At 36.6% G+C, this 27,765-nt stretch overlaps 1 protein-coding gene across 1 annotated transcript; it reads right to left on the bottom strand.

Annotated features, from left to right (window-relative positions):
- Positions 1-1,356: 1,356 nt before the first annotated feature.
- On the bottom strand, positions 1,357-26,419 carry FBXO47 (F-box protein 47). The gene is made up of 11 exons (XM_025996219.2): positions 26,249-26,419; positions 23,812-24,021; positions 23,239-23,409; positions 20,535-20,611; positions 18,281-18,358; positions 14,969-15,077; positions 10,003-10,179; positions 8,911-9,057; positions 8,096-8,238; positions 4,232-4,391; positions 1,357-3,524 (listed from the first exon to the last, which is right to left on the bottom strand). Exons 2-11 carry the CDS (start codon positions 23,993-23,995, stop codon positions 3,412-3,414), a joined length of 1,359 nt encoding a protein of 452 aa, XP_025852004.1. The 5' UTR covers positions 23,996-24,021; positions 26,249-26,419; the 3' UTR covers positions 1,357-3,411.
- Between the last annotated feature and the right edge of the window lie 1,346 nt (positions 26,420-27,765).

Below are 27,765 nucleotides of genomic sequence, written 5' to 3'. Positions count from 1 at the left end.
TTTTTCAGTTTTGTACACATTTATAAGAAAGCCTTTCAAGGGCTAACCTAAAAATTTTTTTAAAGTCTCTGGTACTTGAGGAAATTTCTGGAGTTATATTTGCTTTCTTGTTGGAAAAAAATGTGTTCTTCGTACTTCGGCACTTTTTTTTTTTTTTTTTTAAATCTAGAGAAGACTATCCAATACAGCTGTCTTTCAGGTCATCTTTCCTATCTTAGTGATGTTTCAATAAACCAAGGAGCATATGTCCATAACCTGATTTCTTACAGGTTTCACTGCTACCTGCTAGTGGAATTGAAAAGAAATCTGTAATCATATAACTGAGTACTATTCACTTAAAGAGATTAACTCTTAAGTAATAATCACACAAAGAGGTAAAGGTTTGTTTTTTATTACCATAAGATGGTTCTTCCAGTTCCATCTTTTCCTGCACACCTCATGTTTGCTCTAATCCTACTTAAGGTAGATGACTATCCTGGCAATAAAATCTTTGTTCGTAACAGAAGAACTGGAAGCATGAACTAAGTCATCAGAGGATGGGACAAGTGTGAAATAAGGTGTCTATAGTTCATGCTGTGGAGAGCAACCCAATAAGCAACTACTTGAACTTCCTGAGTGATTAAACCGCTTCCCAAACACAGCAATTTACTGCCTGCATTGTGAATACAATAAAGAAGTTGAAGGATCAGAAGGCCATGAGAAGAAATTACCCAAAAAAATGTTAAGGATAGATGTTCCATGGTTTCTTAAGGTACAGAGTATTTATCATAAGATATAAACTTTAAATGAGTTTATAAGAAGTGTCCTTAGTTTATTAGTATGGTATTGTGTGTTTAGAATCAATAGTAAAGATAATGATGTATCATGGGGCTTGCTTTCTAGTAGAAGTAAAAATTAGCCTCAAATGAAAGTCAAAGGAGATGAGGGAATCACTACCAAAAGGAAAAAAAGAACTAGAAGGCCAGGTCAATCTTCTAACTTAGGAAAAGAATAGGATAAATTATTAGACCTGTTAGCAGCTCATGTTGTTCTGTTATGACTGTTCTAAAGTTAGTTAGAAATGGACAATCTCCTAGCATTTTTTAGGCTATGCATTTTTACCGATACTCCTTTTTTGGTGGCACTGTATCTATACTGTCCCTTAAACATTGATACTAGTGATAACCATATGTACTTTTGCAAGCTAATCTCCCACTTTAACATTTGATGTCACACTTTATTCCTGATGACAAATGCATTTGGCAAACAAACAAACAAACAAAAAAACCACTGAGCTGCTAAATTGAGGAAATTGCAAGTTTGGTTGCAATTTTATTTTTATCTATTAATAACCAAATGAGGAACTTGTCAGTTTACTTTTTTTTTGTCAGTTTACTTTTTATTGGTAGTAAGACAACTTCATTTTCTGTTGCACCCAAAGAATGAACTCGATTTTTTATGTTCCAACTTTTGGGGCAGAGTGAGATAATAATCTCACAATTAGCCAGGATAATACAATATGTTTGAAAAATTTTATAGCAGCAGACATGTCAATTCAAGTGTATAACGAAATTCAAAATTTTGTAAATGTGCTGAAAATAATCACTGTGGGGACTTCGATAATTCAAGGAAACTTCACAAGGCCAGATTTCTTTCTCTAAGAGAATGAGACTTAACATCTATTGAGTAAAATACTAAAAATATTCACTGTTAATATTAAAGTTTTTACTATCCCTCCTCAAATAATTTAATGGGCATATTTTGCTAACTTGGACTCACCAGTGTTTTGATAAATAAGTGGGTTAGGCTTTTCAGAGCATGTATAGGAAAAAGAGTGAGAGAGGGGGAAGAAAAGGCTAAAAGCAAGGTATTACTTTGTATTCTAGTATCTGCCAAATTTTAATCTTTATAATTTAATGGTGAGTGAATTATTAAAATGAGAGGAAGAAAATGAAGCCAAGATAAAAGCAAGAACTCTGTTTCTACACGAATATACAAATACTAAACTCTAGAGAAAAAATTCCTGCCACTGATGGAATTATAGCTGGATGATCCATCAGGAAAAAGTAGTTAATTTCTGACATTCCAAAAATGAAGGTAAGTGTTTATGCTACTGAAATATAGTAAAATCTTATCACAATTTCTATTTTCTCCAAAATTTTCACTCTTCCTCAATTCTATTAAATCTCTGAGCCCCTCTTACCAAACACCTGAGAATTTTCCATAATTTACACCCCATTTTTGTGAGTAGTTTCTATATTTTCTAGTGTTCCTTTCCTTCCTCAGCTGCAGAGTTAAGTCAAGGGCTTAGGAAAAGAAAGCCAGACTCTGAGAAGTCCAGGGGGAAGGAGTATGTCTTTACCAGAAATAAAATGATCAAACCCAAGGAGAAGAAAATGGGAGATCCAGGAAGGCCCCGGCATGATTTCAGCCCTGTTACACTATTAGTTTCAATTTTAATAGTAAAAGCAGTGGGTAAATGCTAGTAAGACCGAAATAGTCCTGGAGCTTCCTGGAATCCATTTACTTGAGTGAAAACTCCACCCTCTCAGGGCTGCTCTAGCCAATGCATGCTGCTTCCAGTTTCCTTCAAGTTCCACTCTTTAAGACAGGGAGGAAAGCTTTAGGAAGAAGTGCAAATTATTTGTAAAGATTGTTCTGGCAGCAGAACAGGTACTTTATTTTATATTTTCTCTTATTTGCAACATTTTACTCTAATCTCCAGGAAGGCATAAAAGATGATTTAATTGTATTAAGACAACGTATACTTTCCTCTATTTATAAACTTTTGTCTTAAAGAGGAAAATGTGTATGTGTGTGTGTGTGTGTGTATATATATACACACACACACATATGTATGAATATGTGTAGACACACTTCCTTTGGTTTTTGATCTGTTAGTTCATGCAAAACATGAACAAAATATAATGTTTTTTAATCATATGCCAAAAAGGTGGTAAAAGATGTGATTTATATCTGTACATTCCAAAACATCATATTGCAGATCCTCACAAAACATTCTAGATTATGTCTACAGAACCTCAGCAAAGAGAACAGATATAAACCATTTAGTGAATTTGAGTCAGCTCTACCTAGAAAACAATTTTCCCTTGCTTCAAACATCCACATACAGGTTGGCCCCAGATTCTCGGACACTAATGCTGTATTGAGTTGGGTGTGAGGTTTACCAAAATCTGGAGAGGCACAGCTTGTTTTCCCGAGAAATCTCAATACACTCTTGGATTTGCCAGTAATTTTTATGTTAGTAATAGGGCAAGCAGTTGCTTCTAAAATTCTGTACAGCTTTTGAGTTCTTAGGTCACTTAGGTGATAAAAAGTCCCATGGCTGCTGTTCTTTGAGGGTGGAAAAGTAGCACTCTTGGAATTGTTAGTTCAGTGAGGTATTCTCTCAATGCAAGGCTTTTTGAGTATTTAGGTAGAAAGAGTATTCATGGTCAAATACAAGACTTCCTTATGGAAGTTAGCCTGAGCATGCACAAGATGGAACAGATTCAAGAAGCTTCTGTCATCTTCATCACGGTCTCCTGTATGCCCCACACAGGAATGGACAGTAGGGAAAAGGAAATGACAGTTAAATTTTTAAATACATGATTTATTTGGAACAAGATGTTCCAATTTTCCCTAATAATATGTAACAGAAGACTTCTTAGTGATCTTTACTAAGTCAGATGTTAACACTGAAATCAGGGAATCAGATAAGAGCTCTATATAAGAAGTCAGCAGAAAAGGATGCTGGTCCATGCTTTACTGCCTCTAACTCCATGACCCTGGGCAAGTCAAATAATTTCTCTTCACCTTAGTTTTCTCATCTGTAAAACAGGGTTGATTATCATGTTGGCTACCTAATAAAACTATACAATAATATATGTTGCAACAAAACAACATAGGGCATTATTATGATGTTTATGATAGATGGTAAGTGAGCAAGTGAGCATTTTGCTGTGCAAAACTGAAACTCGTTCCTTTCAGAGCAGACTCTTTAGGTTTTCCATTAAAATCCATACGAAAAAAAAAATAAAAAAAATAAAAAAAAAATAAAATCCATACGAGATATAAAAAGGAGCAAAACCAAGAGCTAAATATATCTTGTGGAAAAACAAACAAACAAAGGTCTGCTTCTTCTATTCTTGGTTTAGAAATAAAAGTCTCCATGGAATTAGCTCTGTTTTCAGTGGAGACCAGGATGCATTTTAGTCACACCTGTGCACCGTCTACACGCATTCTCACTCACCGGACATAACTGACTGCAGCATTTCCATTATAACACATGCAAACGCATTTGCCACACTCTGTAGGAAGTTATTTCTTTCCACTGGAGTGCTAAAGACTTTACAGACTTTTTGCATCATTTTAACTGCCCAATCCATGCAGTAGAGTTCTTTCTCACATACCTGATTTAGATAACGAAAAGAGTTACAGTAAATCTTCATGTGAAGAAAACTGTAGAATTTGAAAATGGTACTGACAATGATGCTTTATGACTTTACATAAGTTATTACACATGACATCATATTGAGTTTATAAGTGGGAAATGCTTTTACATCTAATTCTCCTTTGCTTTCAAATGGTACAATTTTAGTGGCAAAAAATATGATGTAAATAAAAGCTTTGCTCAAGATTATCATAGCACATTATTTATTAATGTAAGAACTAATATCGCAAATATTAGACACATCAAAAATAAGATTTCTGCTCATTTAGTCACTTGGTTAATATTTACTGAGCAGATGCTAAAAGCTAGAGATACAATGGTTAAGCCATAAAGACAGGGCCTCTATTTTCCAGAAATTCAATAAGGGTGACAAACAGACAATTTTATTATTTACATATTTTTAAAATTTATTTATTTATTTATTTATTCATTTATTTATTTATTCATGATAGACCTAGAGAGAGAGAGAGAGGCAGAGACACAGGAGGAGGGAGAAGCAGTCTCCATGCCGGGAGCCCGACGCGGAACTCGTCCCGGGACTCCAGGATCGTGCCCTGGGCCAAAGGCAGGCGCTAAACCACTGAGCCACCCAGGAATCCCTATTTACATATTTTAAACATTTTATTTATTTATTTAAGAGAGAAAGAGAAACCATGAGCAGAGGGGAAGGGCAGAGGGAGAAGAAGACTCCCTGCTCACCAGTCCCGATGTGGGACTCAGTCCCAGGACTCTGGTATCATGATCCAAGCCCAAGACAGATGCCCAAACCAACTGAGCCACCCAAGTGCCCCAACAAACAGGCAATTTTAATAGGCAAGAGAACTATGGTGACTCCACCGTGAAAGCTGCAGGGAATATTTACCTATTGTTTAAAAGATAAAATTTTTTTTTTAAGATTTTATTTATTTATTCATGAGACACACAGGCAGATACAGGCAGAGGGAGAAGCAGGCTCCATGCAGGGAGCCTGACCTGGGACTCAATCCCAGGTCTTCAGGATCACACCCTGGGCCAAAGGCAGTGCTAAACTGCTGAGGACCCGGGCTGCCCAAAAGATAAAATATTTAAGGACACTTGGGTGGCTCAGTTGGTTGGATGTCTGACTTCAGCTTGAGTTGTGATCCCAGGATCCTGGGATCCCGCCCAGCATCTGCTGCTCTGCTCAGCAGGGAGGGAGTCTGCTTCTCCCTCTCCCTCTGCCTCTCCTCCCCTTCTATATCGCCCCCCCCCCATTTATGCTCTCTCTCTCACTCAGTCTCAAATAAATAAAATCTTTAAAAGAATAAAAGATAAAATATTTAGCGATTACATGTTAATTAAAACTGGCCAGAAGGAAAGAGGTTTATTTACTAACATTCTAATTTAATTCACTCAGCCAAATAATACACAGCATGAAGATAAACCATATAGTAGTGCAACATTTAGTTATAACGTAAACCTGGCAGGAAAGATTCATTGACTATATATTATGTGTAGCGCACTCTTCCAGATACTATGAAAAAAATAAGCCACCTAGTCCTGGATGTCAAAGAACTCTCAATCTCTTCTGGGAGATGATTTACCACACATTCAATGGCTTTAGAACACTAGTAGTAAATGAAGATAAAAGACAAATCTGAAACCACTTAGAGAAAATCAGTGATCAGAGTTGAGATGTTTATCGGAGGTTTTCTAGGGAAGTCACCCAAAGTGACTTGCTTTTCATTCTACTTGCTATAGTGCTGCCAAAGCGACTTTCCAAAAACTTAAAACTGATCATGTCTCTCACCTTCCTAAAACTTTTCAGCAGCTTCCTATTAGAGGATATGTTCAAGCCCCACAGAATGGCTGACAAAGCCCTTCCTTACCTAGCCTTTCCCTTCCTATCTAGCCTTACCTCCTCCTCCTCCTCCTCCTCCTCTGCACATATTACTCCAGAAGTAATACTGAGCTGCTTATAGTCCTGCACATATAGCCATGCAGTTCCATTTCTCTCTCTCTGAGGCAATCTGCTTAATTACTAAAATAAATATTTACACTGAGAATGTAGTTAACTTAGTAGTTTTCTTCACAGTTTCACATTATAAGAAGAGCCACAGAGGTTTCTCATGTTTTAAGCAGTTGGGCTGGTAAAGGTCCTTGTCTCCATTCCATAGGAAATGGATTACATTCAGTCACTCCTGACAAGAGTCACCTGGAAGACTATTCCAGCGCTTCTGAAGCACTGGTTGGGATGGCATCTGTGATGGTAGCCAAATCAATGACATTTCGATGTAACTCATGCAGGTACACCCTTGAATAATTTGTACCTCCCCCCAATCTCCTGGCAAATTCCTCCTATCCATTTTTAGAAACATATTTCTACTGAGGCTAGGGAAGCCCTGTGCTCTGTATTCACCCAACATTGGTTCCTCTCTGCTACCTCTGTTTGTATTTTTTTGTACATATATTTTTGTACTTATCACACTTAACTTATTTATATATACCTTGATATCTCAAAGACCTTAAGCAGCTTTTGGTAGAAGATTTGTTCTATTAATTTCCATAGTCTTATAATCTCATACAGTATATGGCCCATAGTAAAGCACTCAATTTGTGTTGAATGAATATTTGATATATTTTTATTTATTTTTTTTTTAATTTTTTTATTTATTTATGATAGTCACAGAGAGAGAGAGAGAGGCAGAGACACAGGCGGAGGGAGAAGCAGGCTCCATGCACCGGGAGCCTGATGTGGGATTTGATCCCGGGTCTCCAGGATCGCGCCCTGGGCCAAAGGCAGGCGCCAAACCGCTGCGCCACCCAGGGATCCCATTTGATATATTTTTAATGTTTTATTTATTAGTATTATTTTTAGAGAGAGTATGAGGGGGGTGGGGGAGGAACAGAGAGAGAAGGAGAGAATCTAGGCAGGCTCCATGTCTAGCACGGATTCTGATGCTGGGTTAGATCTCATGACCCTGAGATCCTGACCTGAGCCAAAATCAAGAGTTGGATACTTAACTAACTGAGCCACCCCGTTTAATGCCTCTTTAATGTTTTCTTTTGAAAAACATTTTAACTATACAAAAGTGGAGATAACAGTATAATGAACTTCCAACAGCCATTCCCTAGTTTCACCACTTACTGATCCTGTCTCCTCTTTACTACCATTTACTTTCACATCCTCTCCCTGCTGCCCACTGATTATTTTGAGGCAAATCATAAAAAGTGTTTTTAAGTGGAATTTTAGAAAAAGAATATAACTCGGCAGAGCTGCATAATGAAAATATGGACATAAAGTGGGGAGACGTTAATATAAGGAGCAATTCCAAATATGATATGATAATATATAGATAGATTTTTAAGTATACATAAAAATATATGCTTAAATACTTATTCTTTTTTTTAAAGGTTTTATTTATTTATTTATTCATGAGAGACACAAACACAGAGAGAGGCAGAGACACAGGCAGAGGGAGAAGCAGGCTCCATGTGGGGAGCCCGACATGGGACCTAATCTCAGGTCTCCAGGATCAGGCCCTGGACAGAAGGCAGCGCTAAACTGCTGAGCCACCCAGGCTGCCCTTAAATACTGATTCTTTCAAAATGTTTTGAACATATTTCTGTTCCTTCAGGGCAGCTCCCTGGTAAGCCAACTATCATGGTAAACAATTTGCTAGAGAAAAATTTGTTCTTACTTACCAAAGCCAAAAAGACAATGAGCTTTGCCAGTTCAATGGCCCGTCCATTCACAGCTTTACTAGCCATGAAAGTGAAACAGATGTTGTTCCCACTTAGAATTAGGAGACGAGCATTATTCTCTAGAAGCCATTCACGGGGAACCACTTTTATTAGAGGAAGAACAGTTATTTGGTGAGAAATTACATAATAGCTCTAGTAAACATCATTAAATACATGCAATATTATATCACCTTATTGGAAATACTAGTGCCAAGGAAAAAGCTCAGAAAAAGTGCTTTAGTTTTGCAATTACAGCATTCAACCAGAGACAGAGATTACTGCTAAGTTATGGTGGCTTTTAGGCTTTTATTTACCTAGTAATATAGTCAAAGCATTCCTCCTACACATAGATCAAAAGGCAAGATGGTCTAATTCTGTATCAGGAAAGAAATCTTATAAAATTTAGAATCTAAAAGATTCTGCAAGAATTTAAAAAAAAATGTTTTCCTTCTCCTGTGCCAACAGGAGAGGGCTTTCTTCTTATGCAACCTAGGAGGTTGTGAGAATTTGCAAAATGGGAATAATAAAGGTAATTAAATTATGAAACTTTCAAATAATAATAGTAATAAACATATATATTAATTGGCAACTGGAGGAAAGGAAGTTGACTATATGCATTATCTTCAGATATAATGCCAAACTCTTTAAATATTTTAGAACATTTAGTGATTTTGAATAGGCAATTCATTTGTTACCTGTAGCATTATCCTTACAATTCTATAACTGTCTTCTAAGAATACATTTCAACTACTCTATGTGTTAAATATGTATTTTACCTGATAGTTCATCTACAAGACTGATAACATCATCTGCTGTCCACTCTTTGGTGCCTGTGTCATACAATAATTTAATAGCATCAGCCAAATCTTTCAGACTGGATTCATCTGTAGGTCCTTCTATCATTTTCTGCCAAACCACCTGTCCTGGATAATTGAAACAAAAACTAGGCTATGACAGAATAGTTGGCTTTGTGATAAAGACTTCATGGAAAGGAAATTGAATTGCATTATGGAATCCCATTGCTTATATATGCTACTTTCATAGTGAAAAGTCAATTCTGCTAACAGTATAAATGTGAATGTCTCTGACTGCTGTGATGAAGTTTAGCAACAATAGCTACATGAAGTAAAGAAAACATAGTTTCACCAAGCAGAACAGCACTTCTAGTTCAAAGATAATGCTACTCCTGTAACAAAAATGATAATAAACAATTAATATGATCTTACTAAAATCAGATGAAATCTACTGATAACCTCCCCAAAAGAGACCACACTGTATTTGAGTATCTTCCAAACATTAATATGAAAACACAGTAATCCAGTCAAGTTTTGAATATTTACCTATGACCAATTCTCTTTGTGAATTACACACAATAAAATTTAATCCCAGATCGGTTTCCTGCTGATACTTTAAACTGGTAACCTCCTAACATAGTCAACATAAACCAAAGAACTGCACACTAATATTAACAATAATCTAAGTAAAACTTATTTAGAAAGACAAAAAAATGCAAATAATCATATTATGCACCCAAAAATAAGTAAATGTCAATTTCAACTACTACTGTGCTTTACAGACACTGTGATTCCCTTCTAGCAGCAAACATAATCTCGAGGTGAGTTAATGTTCACAAATGAAAGGTAGTGATCTTTAGGTATACCAGAGATGATGGGAATATATTTGGTAATGGCCTGTAGTCTTGAAGCTTAAGCTATGCATAAGCTAAAGTTGTGTACATCTATGAAACCATGAAACATAGTTCAGTCATAAGGAATGAGGAATGTGAGCAGGTACAAAAAGATATGCTTTCTAAAGTAGAAGTAATTAACCAGTTTTGTAACATACATCCCCCCAAAATGTATGCTCACCATCTTGAGGAGATACTGGTCCGAAGATGATATACAATAATCTTGCCTGATTCACCATTGGCCATGGTTTTAATATGCGTGTCAACCAAAAAGCAGAATCACTTTGATGTGTCCAATGATCAAGCAGGACGTTCCTACAGAACAGTCTGATCCTTAATTCCAGTTTTCGGGCACTTCCTACGAAGACAAAAGAATTATATAAACCATTCTTCCTAGAAAGGCTGATATGGGGACACCTGGGTGGCTCAGTGGTTGAGCCTTTGGCTCAGGGTGTGATCCCAGGTTCTTAGGATTGAGCCTGCATGGGGCTCCCCCACAGGGAGCCTGCTTCTTCCTCTGCCTATGTCTCTCCCTCTCTCTGTGTCTTTCACGAATAAATAAATAAATAATTTAAAAAATAAATAATTCTATTGAGATAGACACATCATACAATTCAGTGGTTTTAGTATATTCACAGAGATGTACACCTAGTACCAAGTCAATTTTAGAATATTTTCATCACTTCAAAAAGAAATCCTGTTCTTTTAGCTATCACCCCCAACCCTCCATTCTTTACCACCCCTAGCCTTAACCAATAATCTACCCTCTATCTCTAAAGATTTCCTTTTTCTGGACATTCATATGAATGAAATCATATAGTATGTAGTCTTTTGTGACTGGCTTCTTTCACTTAGCATGTTTTCAAGTTCCACCCATGTTATGGCATCTATCAGTACTTCCTTCATTTTTATGGCCAAATAATATTCCGTTGCATAGATATACCTCATTTTGCTTATCCATTCACCCACTGGTGGACATTTGGGTTGTATCCACCTGTTGGGCATTATAAATAATGCTGTTCTTAACATTTGTGTACCAATTTCTGTGTGGACATATGTTTTCATTTCTCTGTGGATATACCTAGGAGTGGAGTTTGGGGGTCATACAGTAACTCTTTACTCATTTGAGGATCTCAGGCTGCTCTCCAAAGTGGCTGTACCATCTTACATTCTGACCAGCAATGTATGAAGGTTCCAATTTCTCCACATTCTCACCAACATTTGCTGTTCTCTGACTTTTCGATTCTAGCCATCCTACTGGGAATGAAGTGGTATCTTGTGTTTGTTTTATTCAACAGACTTATTAAAATACATATAATTTACATACCAAATAATATACCCATTTAAAGTATATAATTCAATAGTTTATAATCTATATTATTGGGGTACCTGGTTGGCTCAGTTGGAAGATGCAACTCTTGATGTTGGAGTTATGGGTTCATGCCCCATGTTAGGTGTAGAGATTACTTAATTAACAAACTTTTTTTTTAAAGATTTATTTATTTATGATAGACATAGAAAGAGAGAGAGAGGCAGAGACACAGGAGGAGGGAGAAGCAGGCTCCGTGCCAAGAGCCCGACGTGGGACTCGATCCCGGGACTCCAGGATCGCGCCCTGGGCCAAAGGCAGGCGCCAAACTGCTGAGCCACCCAGGGATCCCCTTAAATAAACAAACTTTTAAAAATAAATTATATTATTAATTTTTTAATTATGGGAAAATATATTTCTATATCTATATATACATATAAATAAATATATAACATAATGTTTGCCATCTTAACCATTTTTAAAGTATAAAATACAATGGCATCACTTACATTCACAATGCTGCTCCACCTCACAACTTTTATTTCCAAAACTCTTTATTACCCCAAGAGAAACTCTATAATCATTAAGCAATAACTTCCTATTTCCCTCTGCCCCCAGTTCCTAATAACCTCAAATCTGCTGTTTTTATGAATTTGCTTGTCTGAGGTACTTCATTTAAGTGGAATCACAATATTTGTCCTTTTGAGTCTGACTTATTTCACTTATGTTTTCCAAGTTCATCCATTTTAGCATGTATCAAAACTTCACTCGTTTTTATGGCTGAAAAATATTCCATTGTATGGATACACCATATTTTGTTTATCCATTCATTTGTTGATGAATATTTGGGTTGTTTCCAATTTTGGCTTTTGTGAATAACACTGTGGTGAACATTAGCATGTAAGTATCTTTCCAAGTCCCAGCTCTCAATTCCCTTAGGAATACCTAGGAGTGGAATTATTTGGCAATGTGATAATAATATGTTTAGCTTTTTGAGAAACAATCAAGTTGTTTTCCATAGTGGTGGCATTGTTTTACATCTTTATACCACTTATGTTCTACTTACTTGTAGGTAAGACAAGAGTAAATAGAAAGTCCACCAGTAATCTAAGGTCATATGAAATAAGTACCCCCTGAGGTAGTAAGCCGAGTAATACAGACGTATAGAGGACAGAGATTACTGAAGGCCTGAGGATCAGGAAAGGGTTTACAGAGGAAGTCAGGCAACTTGGGTCTTAAAAGATGGTATTTTATGGGAAAAAAAAGAGAGAAAGAATGAATAAAATATATGAATAGAAATGTTTAAGAGATGTGTGAGATACAGTGAGGAGAGTGATAAAGACTACTCTATGTCAAACAGATACAGAGAACAGTAGGGAATAAATTTGAAAAAGTGGGTTGGGGGCTGGCTCAGCGGTTAAGCATCTGCCTTCGGCTCAAGGCGTGATCCTGGAGTCCCGGGACTGAATCCCACATCAAGCTCCTTGCATGGAGCCTAGTTCTGTCTCATGGAGCCTGTGTCTTTCATGAATAAATAAATAAAGTCTTAAAAAAAAAAAGTAGGTTGGGATTAGAATGTGAAGGCCAGTATAAACATTTGGATTTTATTTTGAAGACATCAGGAAGCCAATAAATTTTTCTGATCCAGAGAGGGACATGATAAATTAATTTTGTTATTGTTTCATTGGGCTTCTAATCTGCCTTTTGATCTATAATCTGATTTCATAATGAAATAGCTCAAGCTGTCAGAAAAGTAGAGATACTACAACAAATACTGTGTACCAATCACTTAGCTTTGTCAAAGCTTTACTTTTTTGGTATATTTGCTTCAGATTTTAATAAATAAATAAAACATAGGTACAGTTACAGCTTCTTGTATGTCATTCCCAATCCTCTTCCCCTTCAACCTCAGAGGTAATCAGCATCTTGAATTTGGGTTTTGACCTTCTTGTACTAGTCAGGATTCTCCAGAAAAACAGCACACACACACACACACACACACACACACACACACACACACACGGAGAAAAATTTATTTTGAAGAATTAGCTCACAAGACTGTAGAGATTTGGCAGTCCAAAGTCTGCAGGGTATGCTGGCACACTAGAGACCAGAGTAGAGTTTTAGTTCAAGTACAAAGGCAGTCTGCTGGTAGAATTTTTCTTGCTTGGGAGGTCAGTTTTTTTCTACTAAGGCCTTCAAGTGATTGATGAGACCTACTCATGTTATGGAGGGTAATCTTTATTCAAAGTCTATTTATTTATTTATTTATTATTATTTTTAAAGATTTTATTTATTTATTTGACAGAGAGAGAGAGAACAAGCAGGGGAGTGGCAGGCAGAAGGAGAGGGAGAAGCAGGGAGCCTGATGCACGGCTCATTGCAGGGCTGGATCCCAGGATGAGGGGATCATGACCTGAGCTAAAGGCAGATGCTCAACTAACTGAGCCACCACGCATCCGGTCTACTGGTTTAAATGTTAATCTCATCTAAGAAATAATGTACAGAAACATCTAGAATAATGTTTGACCAAATATTTGGGTACTGTGGCCCAGCCAAGTTGGCATACAAACTTAACATCACATCTCCCATCTATGGTCTTATATTTTTTAATATATGCATGTTACCATAAAAAATACATAGAGTTATTTTGCATGTTTTTAATTTGTATATAAATAGTATCATATTGAAAATATCCTTTGGTTATCTTTTCTCAATTTATATATATATTTTTAAGATTTTATTTATTTATTCATGAGAGACACAGAGAGAAAGAGGCAGAGACACAGGCAGAGGGAGAAGCAGGCTCCATGCAGGGAGCCTGACATGGGACTCGATCCCGAGTCTCCAGGATCATGCCCTGGGATAAAGGCAGTGCTAAACCGCTGAGCCAGCCGGGCTGCCCTCAACTTACATTTTGAGATTTATCCATATTACTACATGTGGTTTTGGTTCACTCATTTTAACTACTAATGGTTTTCACTGTATGGATAGTTAATTCATTTATCCATTCTCCTGATGATGGGCATTTAGATTGTAGGCAGTTTTTTTTTTTTAAAGATTTTATTTATATATTCATGAGAGACACACAGAGAGAGGCAGAGACACAGGCAGAGGGAGAAGCAGACGCCATGCAGGGAGCCCGACATGGGACTTGATCCCGGGTCTCCAGGATCACGCCCCTGGCTGAAGGCAGTGCTAAACTGCTGAGCCACCCGGGCTGCCCCTGTAGGCAGTTTTTCATGGTGACATGCTGTAATGCTCATCCTTTTTAAAATTTTTTAAAAGATTTTATTTATATGAGAGACACAGAAAGAGAGGCAGAGACACAGGCAGAGGGAGAAGCAGGCTCTCCTCAGGGAGCCCAGTCTGGGACTCAATCCCAGGACCCTGGGATCATGCCCTGAGCCTAAGGCAGGGGCTCAATCACTGAGCCACCCAGGTGCCCCTCCATCCACTCTTAAACAATAAAATATTATTAATACAGTTGAGCCCTCCGAATACTTCTTTCTCTAATCATATGCCATGTTTGCCTCACAATCTAATTCAGTATTTATCATCCCCTTATATTTCTTTTTTTTTAATATTTTATTTATTCATGAGAGAGAGAGAGAGAGAGAGAGAGAGGCAGAGCGAGAAGCAGGCTCCATTCAGGGAGCCCGACGTGGGATGCGATCCCAGGTCTCCAGGATCACGCCCTAGGCCAAAGACAGGCGCCAAACCCCTGAGCCACCCAGGGATCCCCCATGGTTTACTTTTAAATATACTTTTGAGCTCTGTTTTTTTTTTCTATTTTAATATCTGTATAATATTACCTGTGAGCTATATATTTTTTTACCTGGTTTGCTGCAGACAGCGGTCTGCATCTTGCGGGAGAGATTAGTCAGTTCACATAAGAAGTTATATACACGATGGCACTCAAGTTCATCCCAACCTGCTGTTAAGGTCTGAGAATAGTAAAATAAAGGAAACATTGCAGATGTTCAGATCATCAAATCAAAATGTAAGTCACTACTAGCTTATGAGCATAACTGCTGTAGCACATGATTGAAGTAACATACAATTTTTATCCATGATGGAATGTTAAAATTAAAAAGAAAATTTACATAAACAAATCCTAGAAATGCTCCAAGATCCAATTTTTTTTTTTTTTTTTTTTTGGTTGTAAAGGGAGTATTATTTCAGAGAACTTTCAAATGGTACTGAATCTTGAACTCTGGCAGTATGGGTAAAATAACAAAGGCCAAAATCCTAGGACACACATTAGAGATCTGACTCACAACCATATGGTGGTTTAGTTTTAGACTATAATAAAATCCCTTTGTCTTCTTCTAGTTAATTATTTATGATATTGCTTACAAATGACAGTGATCTCATTTTAATGTGACAATTATGAGCATTTATTAATAACATTTTGATGTGAACAAGCAAAAAATTTTTATTAGGACAAAGTTTAATAATTATCTTTGAGCCAACCAGACTGTACAGTTAAACATATATGAAAAGGAAATTCAGGGCAGCCCCGGTGGCTCAGTGATTTAGCGCCACCTTCAACCCAGGGTGTATTCCTGGAAGCCCTGGGATCGAGTCCCACATTGGGTTCCCTGCATGGAGCCTGCTTCTCACTCTGCCTGTGTCTCTGCCTTTCTCTCTCTCTCTCTCTGCGTCTCTCATGAATGAATAAATAAAATCTTAAAAAAAAAGAAAAAGAAAAAAAGGAAAGGAAATTCAAATGGCTTACCACTATTGTTAGATTTTGAAAAAGGTTGATTAATGATTTAAATTTTTCTTAAAGTAGGGATGCCTGGGTGGCTCAGCAGTTGAGTGTCTGCCTTCAGCTCAGGGAGTAATCCTGGAGTTCCAGGATGGAGTCCCATATCGGGCTCCCTGCATGGAGCCTGCTTCCCCCTCTGCCTGTGTCTCTGCCTCTCTCTCTCTCTCTGTCTCTCATGAGTAAATAAATATTTTTTAAAATAATAAATTTCTCTTAAAGCAGTTGAACTGGATTTTAGTTGTTTATTTATTTATTTATTTATTTATTTATTTATTTATTTATTTACTTATATTTTATTCATGAGAGACACACAGAGAGAGACAGAAAGAGAAGCAGGATCCCTGCGTGGAGCCTGATGTGGGACTTGATCCCAAGACCCCAGGATCATGACCTGAGCCAAAGGCAGATGTTCAACCATTGAGCCACCCAGGTGCCCTGGATTTTAGTAGTTTAAAAATTAATCTCTTTCTCTGTGGAAGGACATAGAAGAAACTGCTAACAATGGTTACTTCTGTTGAAAGGAACTTGGTGGACCAACAACAGGCCTTGATGGTAGACTTAATTTTCACTTTATACAACTTTGTACCTTTTGAATTTTATATAAATATATGTTTATATATGTCTCTACCCACCTCCCATCCCCCAAAAGCAAAAGTCTATCTTAGAAAAGGGATGGTAGGAGGGTGTAGGCTACCAGAATCTGGGCTTGCAGATGGTGGCTGGCAAGCTGGGATACAGAGCAAGACTGTTGTAAACCTTGAAGGTTGTTTAAGTTTTAAATAAGTTATTACAGTTGATCCTTGAACAAGACAGGGGATGGAGTGCTGACACCCCTGCACAGTCAAAAATCTGCATATAGCTTTTGGCTTGCCTAAAACTTAACTATTTAATATCTACTGCTGACTGCAAGTCTTACCAATAACATAGTCAATTGACATACATTTTGTATGATATGTGTATTGTCTACCGTATTCTTACAACAAAGTGAAAGAAAAGAAAATGCTATTAAGAAAATCATAAAACAGGGATGTCTGAGTGGCTCCATGGTTGAGCCTATGCTTTCGGCTCAGGATGTGATCCTGGGGTCCTGGGATCGAGTCCCACATCGGGCTCCTTGCTAGAAGCCTGCTTCTCTCTCTGCCTATCTCTCTGTGTCTCTCATGAATAAATAAATAAAATCTTAAAAAAGAAAAGAAAATTATAAAACAAAGAAATCATAAGGGAGAAGTAATATATTTACAGTACTGTATTTATTGAAAAAAATCTGTATATAAGTGGACCTGGACAGTTCAAATCCATGTTGTTCAAGGGTAAACTGTACATTTAAACTACTTAGAATATAATAGATTAATAATATATCATTAATATTGAATAACATTAAATAATAGTATTATCTTATTATCTTCTTTTTTTTTAAGATTTTATTTATTTATTCATGAGAGACAGAGAGTGAGAGAGGCAAAGACACAGGCAGAGGGAGAAGCAGGCTCCATGCAGGGAACCTGATGCGGGACTCGATCCTGGGATTCAGGGATCACGTCCTGGGCCAAAGGCAGGCACCAAACCATTGAGCCATCCAGATGTCCTATCTTCTTTGTTTATAATAAAAGATTAGTCAAAAACTTTTAAAAAATCATGTAGTTGATTTCTTATTTTATCAGCTTAATTGAGATAAAATTGACATAGAACATTGTCTAAGTTAAAGTGTACAATGTAGTGATTTTATATATGTATATACTGCAAAATAATTACCACAATAAGGTTAGTTAACACACACATCTACCATCTCCCAAAGCTACATTTTTTTCACTTCTAAAATCATATTTTATTTATTTATTTATTTTAAGATTTTATTTATTTATTCATGAGAGACACAGAGAGACAGAGAGAGAGAGAGGCAGAGACATAGACAGAGGGAGAAGCAGGCTCCATGCAGGGAGCCCGATGTAGGACTCGATCCCAGGACTCCAGGATCACACCCTGGGCTGAAGGCAGGCACTAAACTGCTGAGCCACCCAGGGATCCCTAAAATCATATTTTAAATAACTAGCTCAAAACTAAAAAATTATTATACACACATGCACCACCCACAAGACTTCTAGTCTTTACAATTGGCTGGAAAGTTCAAGGATATTCCTGTAGAGCAAATAAATGTTAAATGTTCTTCCCCTCGAGAAATTCAAGAAAAAAAAAAATCTGAGGTGGCAGATACATTATTAGACTAACACTTCCTCAAATCTTTATAATTTTATCTTGTTCTCTTTTAGATTACTATTATTTTTATTAACCTACAGAAAGGTAGACTACATACTCTACTTGTTAACACTTCAAAAAATTCTTTTTCCTCTTTCACAAAAAAAAAAAAAAAAAATGTACCTGTAAAAACATGCCATAACATGGTAATCCTAAACACTGAATAGGAGCTGCACAGCCATTGAATTTAAAACAGGAAACCTGTAAAGAGAACAAGTATTAATTCCTCTTTTTTTTTTTTTTTTAAGATTTATTTATTTGACAGAGAGAGAGTGAGCAAGAGAGGACAAGCAGGGGGAGCATCAGGCAGAGGGAGACAAAAGCAGGCTCCACTTGGAGCAGGGAACCCTATGGGTGGGGGCTCATTCCCAGACCCCAGAATCATGACCTGAGTTCAAAGCAGACATTTAACTGACTGAGTCATCCAGCCACCCCAGTTCCTCTTTTCCTTTTTTTTTTTAATTTTAATTTTTATTTATGATAGTCACAGAGAGAGAGAGAGAGAGAGAGGCAGTGACATAGGCAGAGGGAGAAGCAGGCTCCATGCACCAGGAGCCCGATGTGGGATTCGATCCCGGGTCTCCAGGATTGCGCCTTGGGCCAAAGGCAAGCGCCAAACTGCTGCGCCACCCAGGGATCCCTAGTTCCTCTTTTCCAATCGAACCATACAATTATTGGACATTCAAATTTAATGGAAATATGCAGGAATTTTTCAATATTAATTGAAAATAATTAAAATGCAAAATAACTAATAAGCATTGTATCACGTAGGTGAGATCACAAAAGAAGTATAAAACAGTGTCTCTGTCTTCAAGGAGTTCATAATTAATTTAGAAGAATTTAGAAGAATAAAATATATGCACATGAAATTATTTTGATAATTCAGGTTAGAATATACATAAATGTTAAAATGACCAAATATACACTATATCAGACACTGTGAAAGCAGAAACAAGATAAATTTGGGAATGATCAAAAGACCTTCTGAAGCATGTGAAAAAAGCATTGTCTCAAAGTAGGATTCAAATACAATGAATGGAAAAGATAAGCGAGGGAAACAAAATAAGGACAAAATTGTATAGAAGCTTTATGTGGGACATGCTTAACTAGGCTCAATGTAGTAGGAAGCAAGGCTGCATTGTCAGGAAGAGCCCTAAAATACCAGCTATGGACTTTGGACCTTATCTTGCCAAAACTGAGTAGCCACTGAAAGATTTTTAAGTAAGAAAATAACTCTATGAAAGGAATGCTTTAGGAAGAATAACCTTGATTCAGCATATAGAATGTCTTGGGAAGTAAAGAAATAGATGGCAGAAAGATCTGAGAAGCTGCTGTAATAATATAGACCTGAACTCGGTGCAAATACTGACATGAAACAAAGCTAATGCATCAGAAACAGTTCACATGCTATTGAGTGTAGAACTGAACTGTTAGTGTTGGATGTATGTTTGAGTTTATATAGTGAAACTCAAAAGCTTATACAGAGATTATGCTTAAAAACACAGTACACATTTCTAAGTCATAAATTATCATAAAATTTTTGTTATTTTATTTTTTAAATGTTTTAAAGATTTATTTATTTGAGAGAGACAGAGTGCACATGTAGCTGTGTGAGGGGAGAGGGAGAGAGAATCTTAAGCAGACTTCCTGTTTAGCACAGAGCCTGATACAGGGCTCAATCCCATGACCCTGAGATCATGATCTGAGCCAAAACTGAAAGTCAGATGTTTAACCAACTAAGCCACCCAGACGCCCCCAAAAGTTTTGTCATTTTAAAATTAAAAATACGTTTCCTATGTTTTTGTACATTTAAACAGTAAGTTAACATTTAGAAATTATTTTATTTTATTTATTTTAAAGATTTTATTCATTTATTCATGAGAGACAGAGAGAGAGAGAGAGAGAGAGGCACAGACACAGGCAGAGAGAGAAGCAGGCGCCAGGCAGGGAGCCCGACATGGGACTCGATCCCAGGTCTCCAGGATCACACTCTGGGCCAAAGGTGGCACTAAACTGCTGAGCCACCTGGGCTGCCCCAGAAATTATTTCATTTTAATAAGATATCTAAATCACTACTTTAAAACAGCCTCAGGATTCTCATGTAAGGTAAAAAACACTTTTATTCTCTGATAAATCTAATAAACTTGAATGATATTCTTAGCTATATGTAAAAATTGTTTATGATAAGTAAAAGACTACTATATTTTGCTGTTTTATAATCTCTAGATACTTGGTATAATATTAGATTATCATCAATTTTTACTAGATTTTTTATGAAAATCTACTAATTAAAGATGGATCTGAAATGAGTGTAAGATATAAGAAATATCTTTACTAGAAATCAAGATTGTGAACCAATTAAGAAGTATGATCTTACTTCTGCCAGTATCTTGTGAATGTACTTTAGTCTTTCCTTTGTGGGTAGCAGCAACGTACATCTTTTAAATAGCAGACCTGAGAAAGTAAAGAGAACACATGAAAAAAATGACAACAATATAATTAATGTACTTAGAGTATTTGTAAAGCACAGCATAACATTTCCTTGAAAGTCAAGTACAGTAAATGACAGTGGACTGTGAACTGATATGGTTCTGAAGAGGAAGACTGGAAGCAAGGGCACCAATTATTTACAATATATGGTATTTACCAAGTAATGTGATATCCACTAAGTGGCATAAAATATTACAAAACTATGAAATTATATTAAAAGACAAATATATAAAATATTTAGATTTAAAAAGATATAATAACAGATACAAAAAAATACACTAGTGGAACTTTATTCTATAGAAAACAGATTCCAATTATTTCTTGAAATTAACCGCATGTTCATGAAGCAAAATGCCTTAAGAGTTACTACTGTAGAACATGGAAAAAAAATGAGAAAAGAGATTTTATATTCTTTTATCCATATAAAAAAATTTAAATCATAAGTACTTAAAATACAGAGGTTAGTAGAAGTTATTTTTGCTCACAGAAAGTATCCAGTTTGGATGAAATATCCATTTCTTCTTCAAAGATATCCTTTTATGGGGCATGCATGTTAAGAATGTATAGAATTTTGTGTTCAGATATTTTAAAAAAGAAGAAAAAACTCTTCATTTTCCCAGTGAGACATGTAACTTGAACTACAGAGACAGAAGTGTATGATTTGTTTCTTCTAACTTTATGTGTTCTGTTTTCCTAAAATGGCAATATGTTGTTAACATTCCTATAAGGGCAATGTTTTCCTTACACTAAAAATAAGATATATAGTAGGAAAATAAATACCTGAATATCATGAATTTCTCCATTTTTATGTTTTCTACATTTACTTTTTTCAACATATATGATAGCTACTTTATATAATTCTGTAGAATCTATGGGAATCCAATTTATTTTTAGAAGTTGCTATGTTTGGGCAACACATGACCAGAATTGAGTTTGAAATATAAACCTTCCTTATTTTTGTACATAAAAAGACATTTTCAGTGTTTGGTTTTTAAGCTGAGTTCTTTTCCTTTCATGTTTTGGCATCCAGTCCCATGGCATATCATAGCTGGGGAAGTGTAAGCTATAATTGTATGCTGGTTGCTTTTTCTAATGTAAAACTCCTATTTTTAAGGATTGCAATTTACCATAAAAACCAATACTGGTTGACTTATTTATTTTTTTAACACAGGTGCTCTGCTATACCCTTTAGAGATCAACTTTTAAAATTTCTTCCCACTAAAATAGAGTCAGATGTAATGTTCTTTTCACACTGGCCATCTGCTCTGTTTTGTATGAAGAAGCAAATTAAAATTTATAATCTTCAGAGCACAGAATTCTGAAAATGTTATTTTAATGTCTGAAAACAAGAATGGATCAGATAGCAATGGCAACATGAAAAATTGGTAAGTACATCAAACATTTACCTAAAGAATCAGTCATAAACCAGGTGTCTGCACCAAAATTAAATGGAGGGTTGAAATTATTACATGAATAAAACTGTTCTTAAAACCTGGCTATTAAGATCAATACATATTTGTATTTTCCACTGAATTTTCCAAATAATTATTTTAATTTTTTGTTCTTTAGGTGATTGAGTCTTGGTCAGAGAGAAGAAAAATTATTTCAGATCAAAACCAAAAAATAAGCTCTTTTACCATACCACTTGTTCTGTAATTAAGGATGTTTGAAAAAAGATGTTTAAATGACAAGTAGCAAAAAGTCATTGCTATACTCTGTTACAGGCTTTACTAAGTCTACTCACAAATACTGAAACCAATAATGTAATCAGATTACATATCTTTCATTTAATCTTATTAAATACACTTATCAAATACACTTTTATGTATTTACACATGTATATAGTCTTATTTTATTGTCTTAAAGGTAGGCATCCTTAGGCTACTAAAAGGTAATAATCACTTAACTATTACACTTCTTTTTAAAATTTGAAAACATCACCTTAATTTTTGGTTTTATTGCCATGCTTTGGTTAATTATTAGGTGGTGTCATAATTAAACTGGTGTCACCAGTCAAGTCAAAATTAGAATTTTACTTCAGCACTCTGAGGGAGAATAAAATCAATAAATCAAGGGAAGAGATAACATGGAATTTCCTTTGATAAAATTAATTTATTATAGCATAATGATTTATTAGTAAATGTGTGGAGTACTTAAGAAAACACATCATTTCTGATAAGAGAATAAGTGATCTTCCACAATAAGGTATTTACATTTCTTTTCTAATTTTAAGGACTAGATTATGGTGAAAGAGAAAAGTTCAGAAAAAAAACTCATTAGATCTACAGGAAGTAAAGCATAGAAAGCACACTGGCAAGCCACCTAGACAGTAAGCAAAGGTGACATTGTAGGTACGTGAAATCACAAGAACTGATACTTTACATTAAAGTACATTCTCTCATCTTTAAAGATAAGTATAAGGGACTATTATGGGAAAGTCCTCACACTGAAGAGTAAAAAACATCATAGAAATAGGCACATTGTAAGAAATATCCCCTTTCTCACAGGCCTTAACAGAATTGTTTAATAAAATCCCCTTAACTGAGTGTAGTTCTTTACTTGTTACAATTTTCATTACATAAATTACCTACCTAGAGATCTGTAATAGTCCAGTATGATAGAGTCTTGTCTCTTGCTGGGCAGCTCAAGGTTATGAAAATCCTGTAGTAAAAGTCTTTTGCTTCCTGATGAGGTTGAGATATAATTAATAATGTGCTGGCTGACTGTTTTGGACACCATACTTAGCATGCTGATATCTTTCACTACCAAAAAAAAAAAAAAATACATATACATATATAAAAATAGCTTAATTACAAGAATGTCATTATCAGTACAATCTATTAATTCGTGTTAGCTCATTAATAATACTACTACATAATAAAATACATTAAAAAAGTGGGGAGAAGTAGGGAAAATTGGAAATATTCAGGGATGTAATAGTCAAGTTATCATATTGTTATAATTAGAGGCATGCTTTAAAGAGTTTGAGTGTCATACTTTCTTCATTGTACCCCTTACCTAACAATGACAAAACTTTAGAAAATAAACATAATGTAAATATCATTAACATTCTAGCATTCTAGTTTGTCTAAGATGACAAATTAGTTCTTGGGGAAAAAAAAAATTGAGGGTCTATATAGTTACTCACAGTCCCCAGACCTCACCTGACAAATATCTTAAGATTATTTGGAATATTTCCAATGGCAAGGCTTTAAAATTTCCAAGCGTTGATAAAGGCTGAGAATCTGAGCCAAGGGTGTTGGAAAAATAGCTGCTGGATCGACGATTACTGCGTCTATATTTCTGGTTGGGAATCAAAGTGAAACCAGTATTTATTCTAGACGCCATTCTTTTTCTTATCTCATGAATTTACCCTGGTTAGAAAAATAAAACACAAGAGACAAAGAAGAAAGGAAATTATAACAATAAAGAGCTGTTTTTTAAAATCAAGAAGTTGATACTTTGATGGTCTATCTATTCACAAAAAAAATTTTTAAGTGATCTCTACCCCCATCGTGGGGCTCAAACTCACACCTCAAGATCAAGAGTCATATGCTCTACTGAATCAACCAAGAGCCCCTCTATTTACAAAACTTATAACGTCCAATTTATGGAGTTTCCACCAGTAAGAGTGTATTTATTCATTTCACATGATATGAAATGTTTAAAAGTCTTTTCCCTCTTAGCTAAATATTCTACAAAAAAGAATTTTAGCAGAATAAGAAACATGTATTTGGATGAGAGATAGTCTAAGAAAATATGCAAAATCTTTAAAAAGTAAAAGATTTGACACAAAAAACCAATGTAACAAATTCAAAACGTTCGATATCTGTCAATTAACACGTTGCTTTTACAATCTTTATATTCTAAAGAAAAATCAAAATATCAATGTAGCTTTAAAAATTTGTAGTAAAGATTTTCTATTTCTTTAAAACTGACATTTTCTTTGTTGGAAACAGTAAAAATAAAGAGATAAGTAGAAATTCTAAGTTTGGAGTTTTTAAAATTTACTAGCTCTAATAGATTAAGAAGGGTGAATTACCATTACCAATTATGTGCTATATAACACAAATAAACAGTGAAATCAAAGTCTTGTAAAATTAATAAGAATAGAATAAATAAATGAACAATGATTTTCCTTCTAATTCCAATTTGGTTAATACTAGTTACTTAAAAGTCTGAGGAAGGACCTACCTCATTTGACTTCAAAATGAACACTTCTTAGAACTTATCGAAATCACTGATCATTTACTTACCCCCAAAAAAGTTCTTAAAAAAATATTCATAGTACCCAGTGACTTTGTGTCACTATTGCTGCAATTCAGAAAACATTGCCTTTTGTTTATATATAAATATATGTACATATACGTAACTACAACTCCAGTCCAGGCCTCCCTGTTTCTGAAGTAACAACTAAGACGTTTCATCAAAGCGTTACAAATATATCTGACCCAAATGCACTTTCTCCTTTTGTCACAAAATTGCTAAAATCACAATGTTACTTAACGTCCCTAAAAGGTTACATTCCAACTTAAAAATCAGTTATCCATCGGAAAACATGGCCAAGAAACTTGGCTCTTAGTGAAAAACATATATAAATATATATTCTAACAAAAAAGGATCACTGTTCATGTCCTGCTTTTGTAATCTGCTTTTTTTCCCCATTGTAATTGTAAGTAAAAATAATTCCTTTCCATGCCAATCTACTTCTACAAGCATATCTATTTTAAAGGCTGCATGTAAATACACCAAATGGAGGAATGTTAATTTATTTAATCCACGAGGTTGTTTTTAACTTTTCACAGTACGCACTTTATAAAGCATTTTCACTGTAACAGAATTATAAATCGGGCCTAGGATCTGTCCTGGTTCTGAGGAGCGTGTCAAGTGGGGACGTGGGTGGGACCTGCGGGCTCTTCAGAGACCCACTGACACCTGGGGACCCAGGGGACTGCAGTTGTGTCAACCACTGAGTGTATATATTGAAACCTCTCAGGATTAAAACGCAATGGGCCCATTCTTTTAACACTAAAGTCTCCTCTAAACAATTCCTTATTTTCCTCACTCAGACCTGGACGCTTTTGGTGGTGGTGTGTGTGTGTGGGGGGGGGGGGGGGGGGGGGCTGGGGGGGTGCAGGCTTTTCTGAAAACCCTGACGGTGTAAACCCAAACTATTTCCGGTTCTCTCCTCCCCCAAGAGAATGAGAATCACTGACCAAAATAATATTAATAAATAAAAAAATTTCGATGCCTCCGTTCCACCCCACTCTGAAAGGCTTTGAGGGCCTTCTTGGCTGAACTTTGCCCCTCCTTCAGAGAAAACCGTCCAATAGCAATTCACCCGCGATTTCTATTTTGTTTTAACCTGAAAAACAAAACAAAACAAAAAAGCAAACAAAAAACCCTTAGAGACCCACCACATCTGCTCGGATACTGGCCCCAAACACCTCTAGAGAGAGGTAAACTAGGGAGGCCACAAAGCAGAAACTTGGCCCATAGAAGAATCAAACCACATGATGATGAGGTTTTTATCCCCTTCAGTCCATGAAAAGGTGAAATTATCTCAGGAAAGTACTGGGGGAAAAAAAAAACTCTTTTTACCACAGATTTTGACAGTTTTCCGGCTAAGGAATCACAGGCAAATGGGATTTAGTTGTTCTGCCCCACCATCCTCAAATTTCTTAATGTTTAAAAAAGAAAACTCTTTCCTCAAGTTTTTCCCGCCGGGTAGAGGGCGGACCCAGCTCCGGTCGGCTCCGGAGCCGCGCTCCCGCCTCCCAGGCGCCCCCGTGGCCTCAAGAATATTTTAGAATCCTCCCAGGAGCCCCAGCGGGAAGGAAGCCCCGCCCCCTCATGAATAGCAAGAACCCAGGCTCCCATAGTGCCCTCCTCCCTCAGGAATATTTTAGAAAACCCCCTCCGGAACCCCCGGAGGAAGGAGGCCCCGCCTCCTCATGAATAGTAAAAGCCCGGCGCCCATAGTGCCCACCTACTTCATGAATAATTAACGAGGACAAGGTCCTCGGAGCCCAAGCCGAGGCTAAAGCGACTCTGCTCCAAGCTCCAGACAGGAAGGGGTGGAGCCGTTAGAGTCTAGGGGGAGGGGAGGGTGCAAAGGAAGGGAGCCCCAGCCTGGCGCGCCGCGCCTCAGCTCCAAACCACTTCCTTTCCCTTCAGCCTAGTTTTGAGCCCGTTTTTTGTTTGTTTGTTTCCCTTGCCCCCATCGCAGTAGGGTAAGTTACAAGAGCTTCCATCAAAACTTCTGTTGGAAGAAACCTCCAAACATTCCTTTTTAAACCTCTCTTGGGTGCCTAGATTCAGACGTGGGTACGTGCCTCCAGCCTCCCAAGATGGAGTCCAAGACAGAACTTACTAGCTTGACCCTCTTCCCTTGAAAATGAAATTCTCTCTCTCTCTTTTTTTTTTTTTTTTTAAATATTTTATTTATTCACGAGAGACACACACACACACACAGAGGCAGAGACTGAAGGAGGTTCCACGCAGGAAGCCTGATGTGAGATTCGATCCCAGGACTCAGGCATCATGCCCTGAGCCAAAGGCAGACACTCAACCGCTGAGCCACCCAGGCGTCCCGAAGATGAAGTCCTCATTCATTTATTCATTCAATAGCTATTTATTAAAGCCCTCTCTGGGCCAGCTACTGGAGTAGGTCCTAAGGATACAACAGAGAATAAGACACATTCATTTTCCTGCCTTAGTAGAGTTTATTGGTCTAATGGGAAAGATAGCATAAAGAGTGTTATGGAGAAAATAAGACAACAGAAAATAAGATGGTACTGGGCGAGAGGGGTGCCTACTTTAAATGGACTGGTCGGGGCGGTCCCTTGGAGGAGGTTACAGTTAATTTAAGAACTAGTGGAGGAGAAGCAGCCAGTCAGGAAAAGGACTTGGGGCACAGCAGGAAAGATTTTGGTACACTGTAGGAATTTGTAAGCTACCTGGCTGAGTTTAGTGAGCGAGTAGTAAAGTAGCACCTTGGAGACGGTGGAGAGGTAGGCACAGATGGGGTATACAGGACCTTATATAAAGACCTTTAAAAACAAAAGGGTCATTTTAGGACCCCTGTAGGCACTATAATACTCTTGCTTTAGGGGACC

This window comes from Vulpes vulpes, chromosome 2 (assembly GCF_048418805.1).
Source record: "Vulpes vulpes isolate BD-2025 chromosome 2, VulVul3, whole genome shotgun sequence".
In the NCBI taxonomy this organism is placed as follows: Eukaryota; Metazoa; Chordata; class Mammalia; order Carnivora; family Canidae; genus Vulpes; species Vulpes vulpes.
This window is presented reverse-complemented; position numbering and strand designations above follow the sequence as displayed.

Coding starts and splice junctions, on each gene's coding strand:
- FBXO47 (XM_025996219.2), bottom strand. CDS start 23,995: ATGGCGTCTAGAATAAATACTGGTTTCACTTTGATTCCCAACCAGAAA. Junction 20,612..23,238: donor GGACTATTACAGATCTCTAG/GTAGGTAATTTA, acceptor TTACTTTCTCAG/GTCTGCTATTTAAAAGATGT. Junction 8,239..8,910: donor TCTTGTAGATGAACTATCAG/GTAAAATACATA, acceptor CTCTAATAAAAG/TGGTTCCCCGTGAATGGCTT.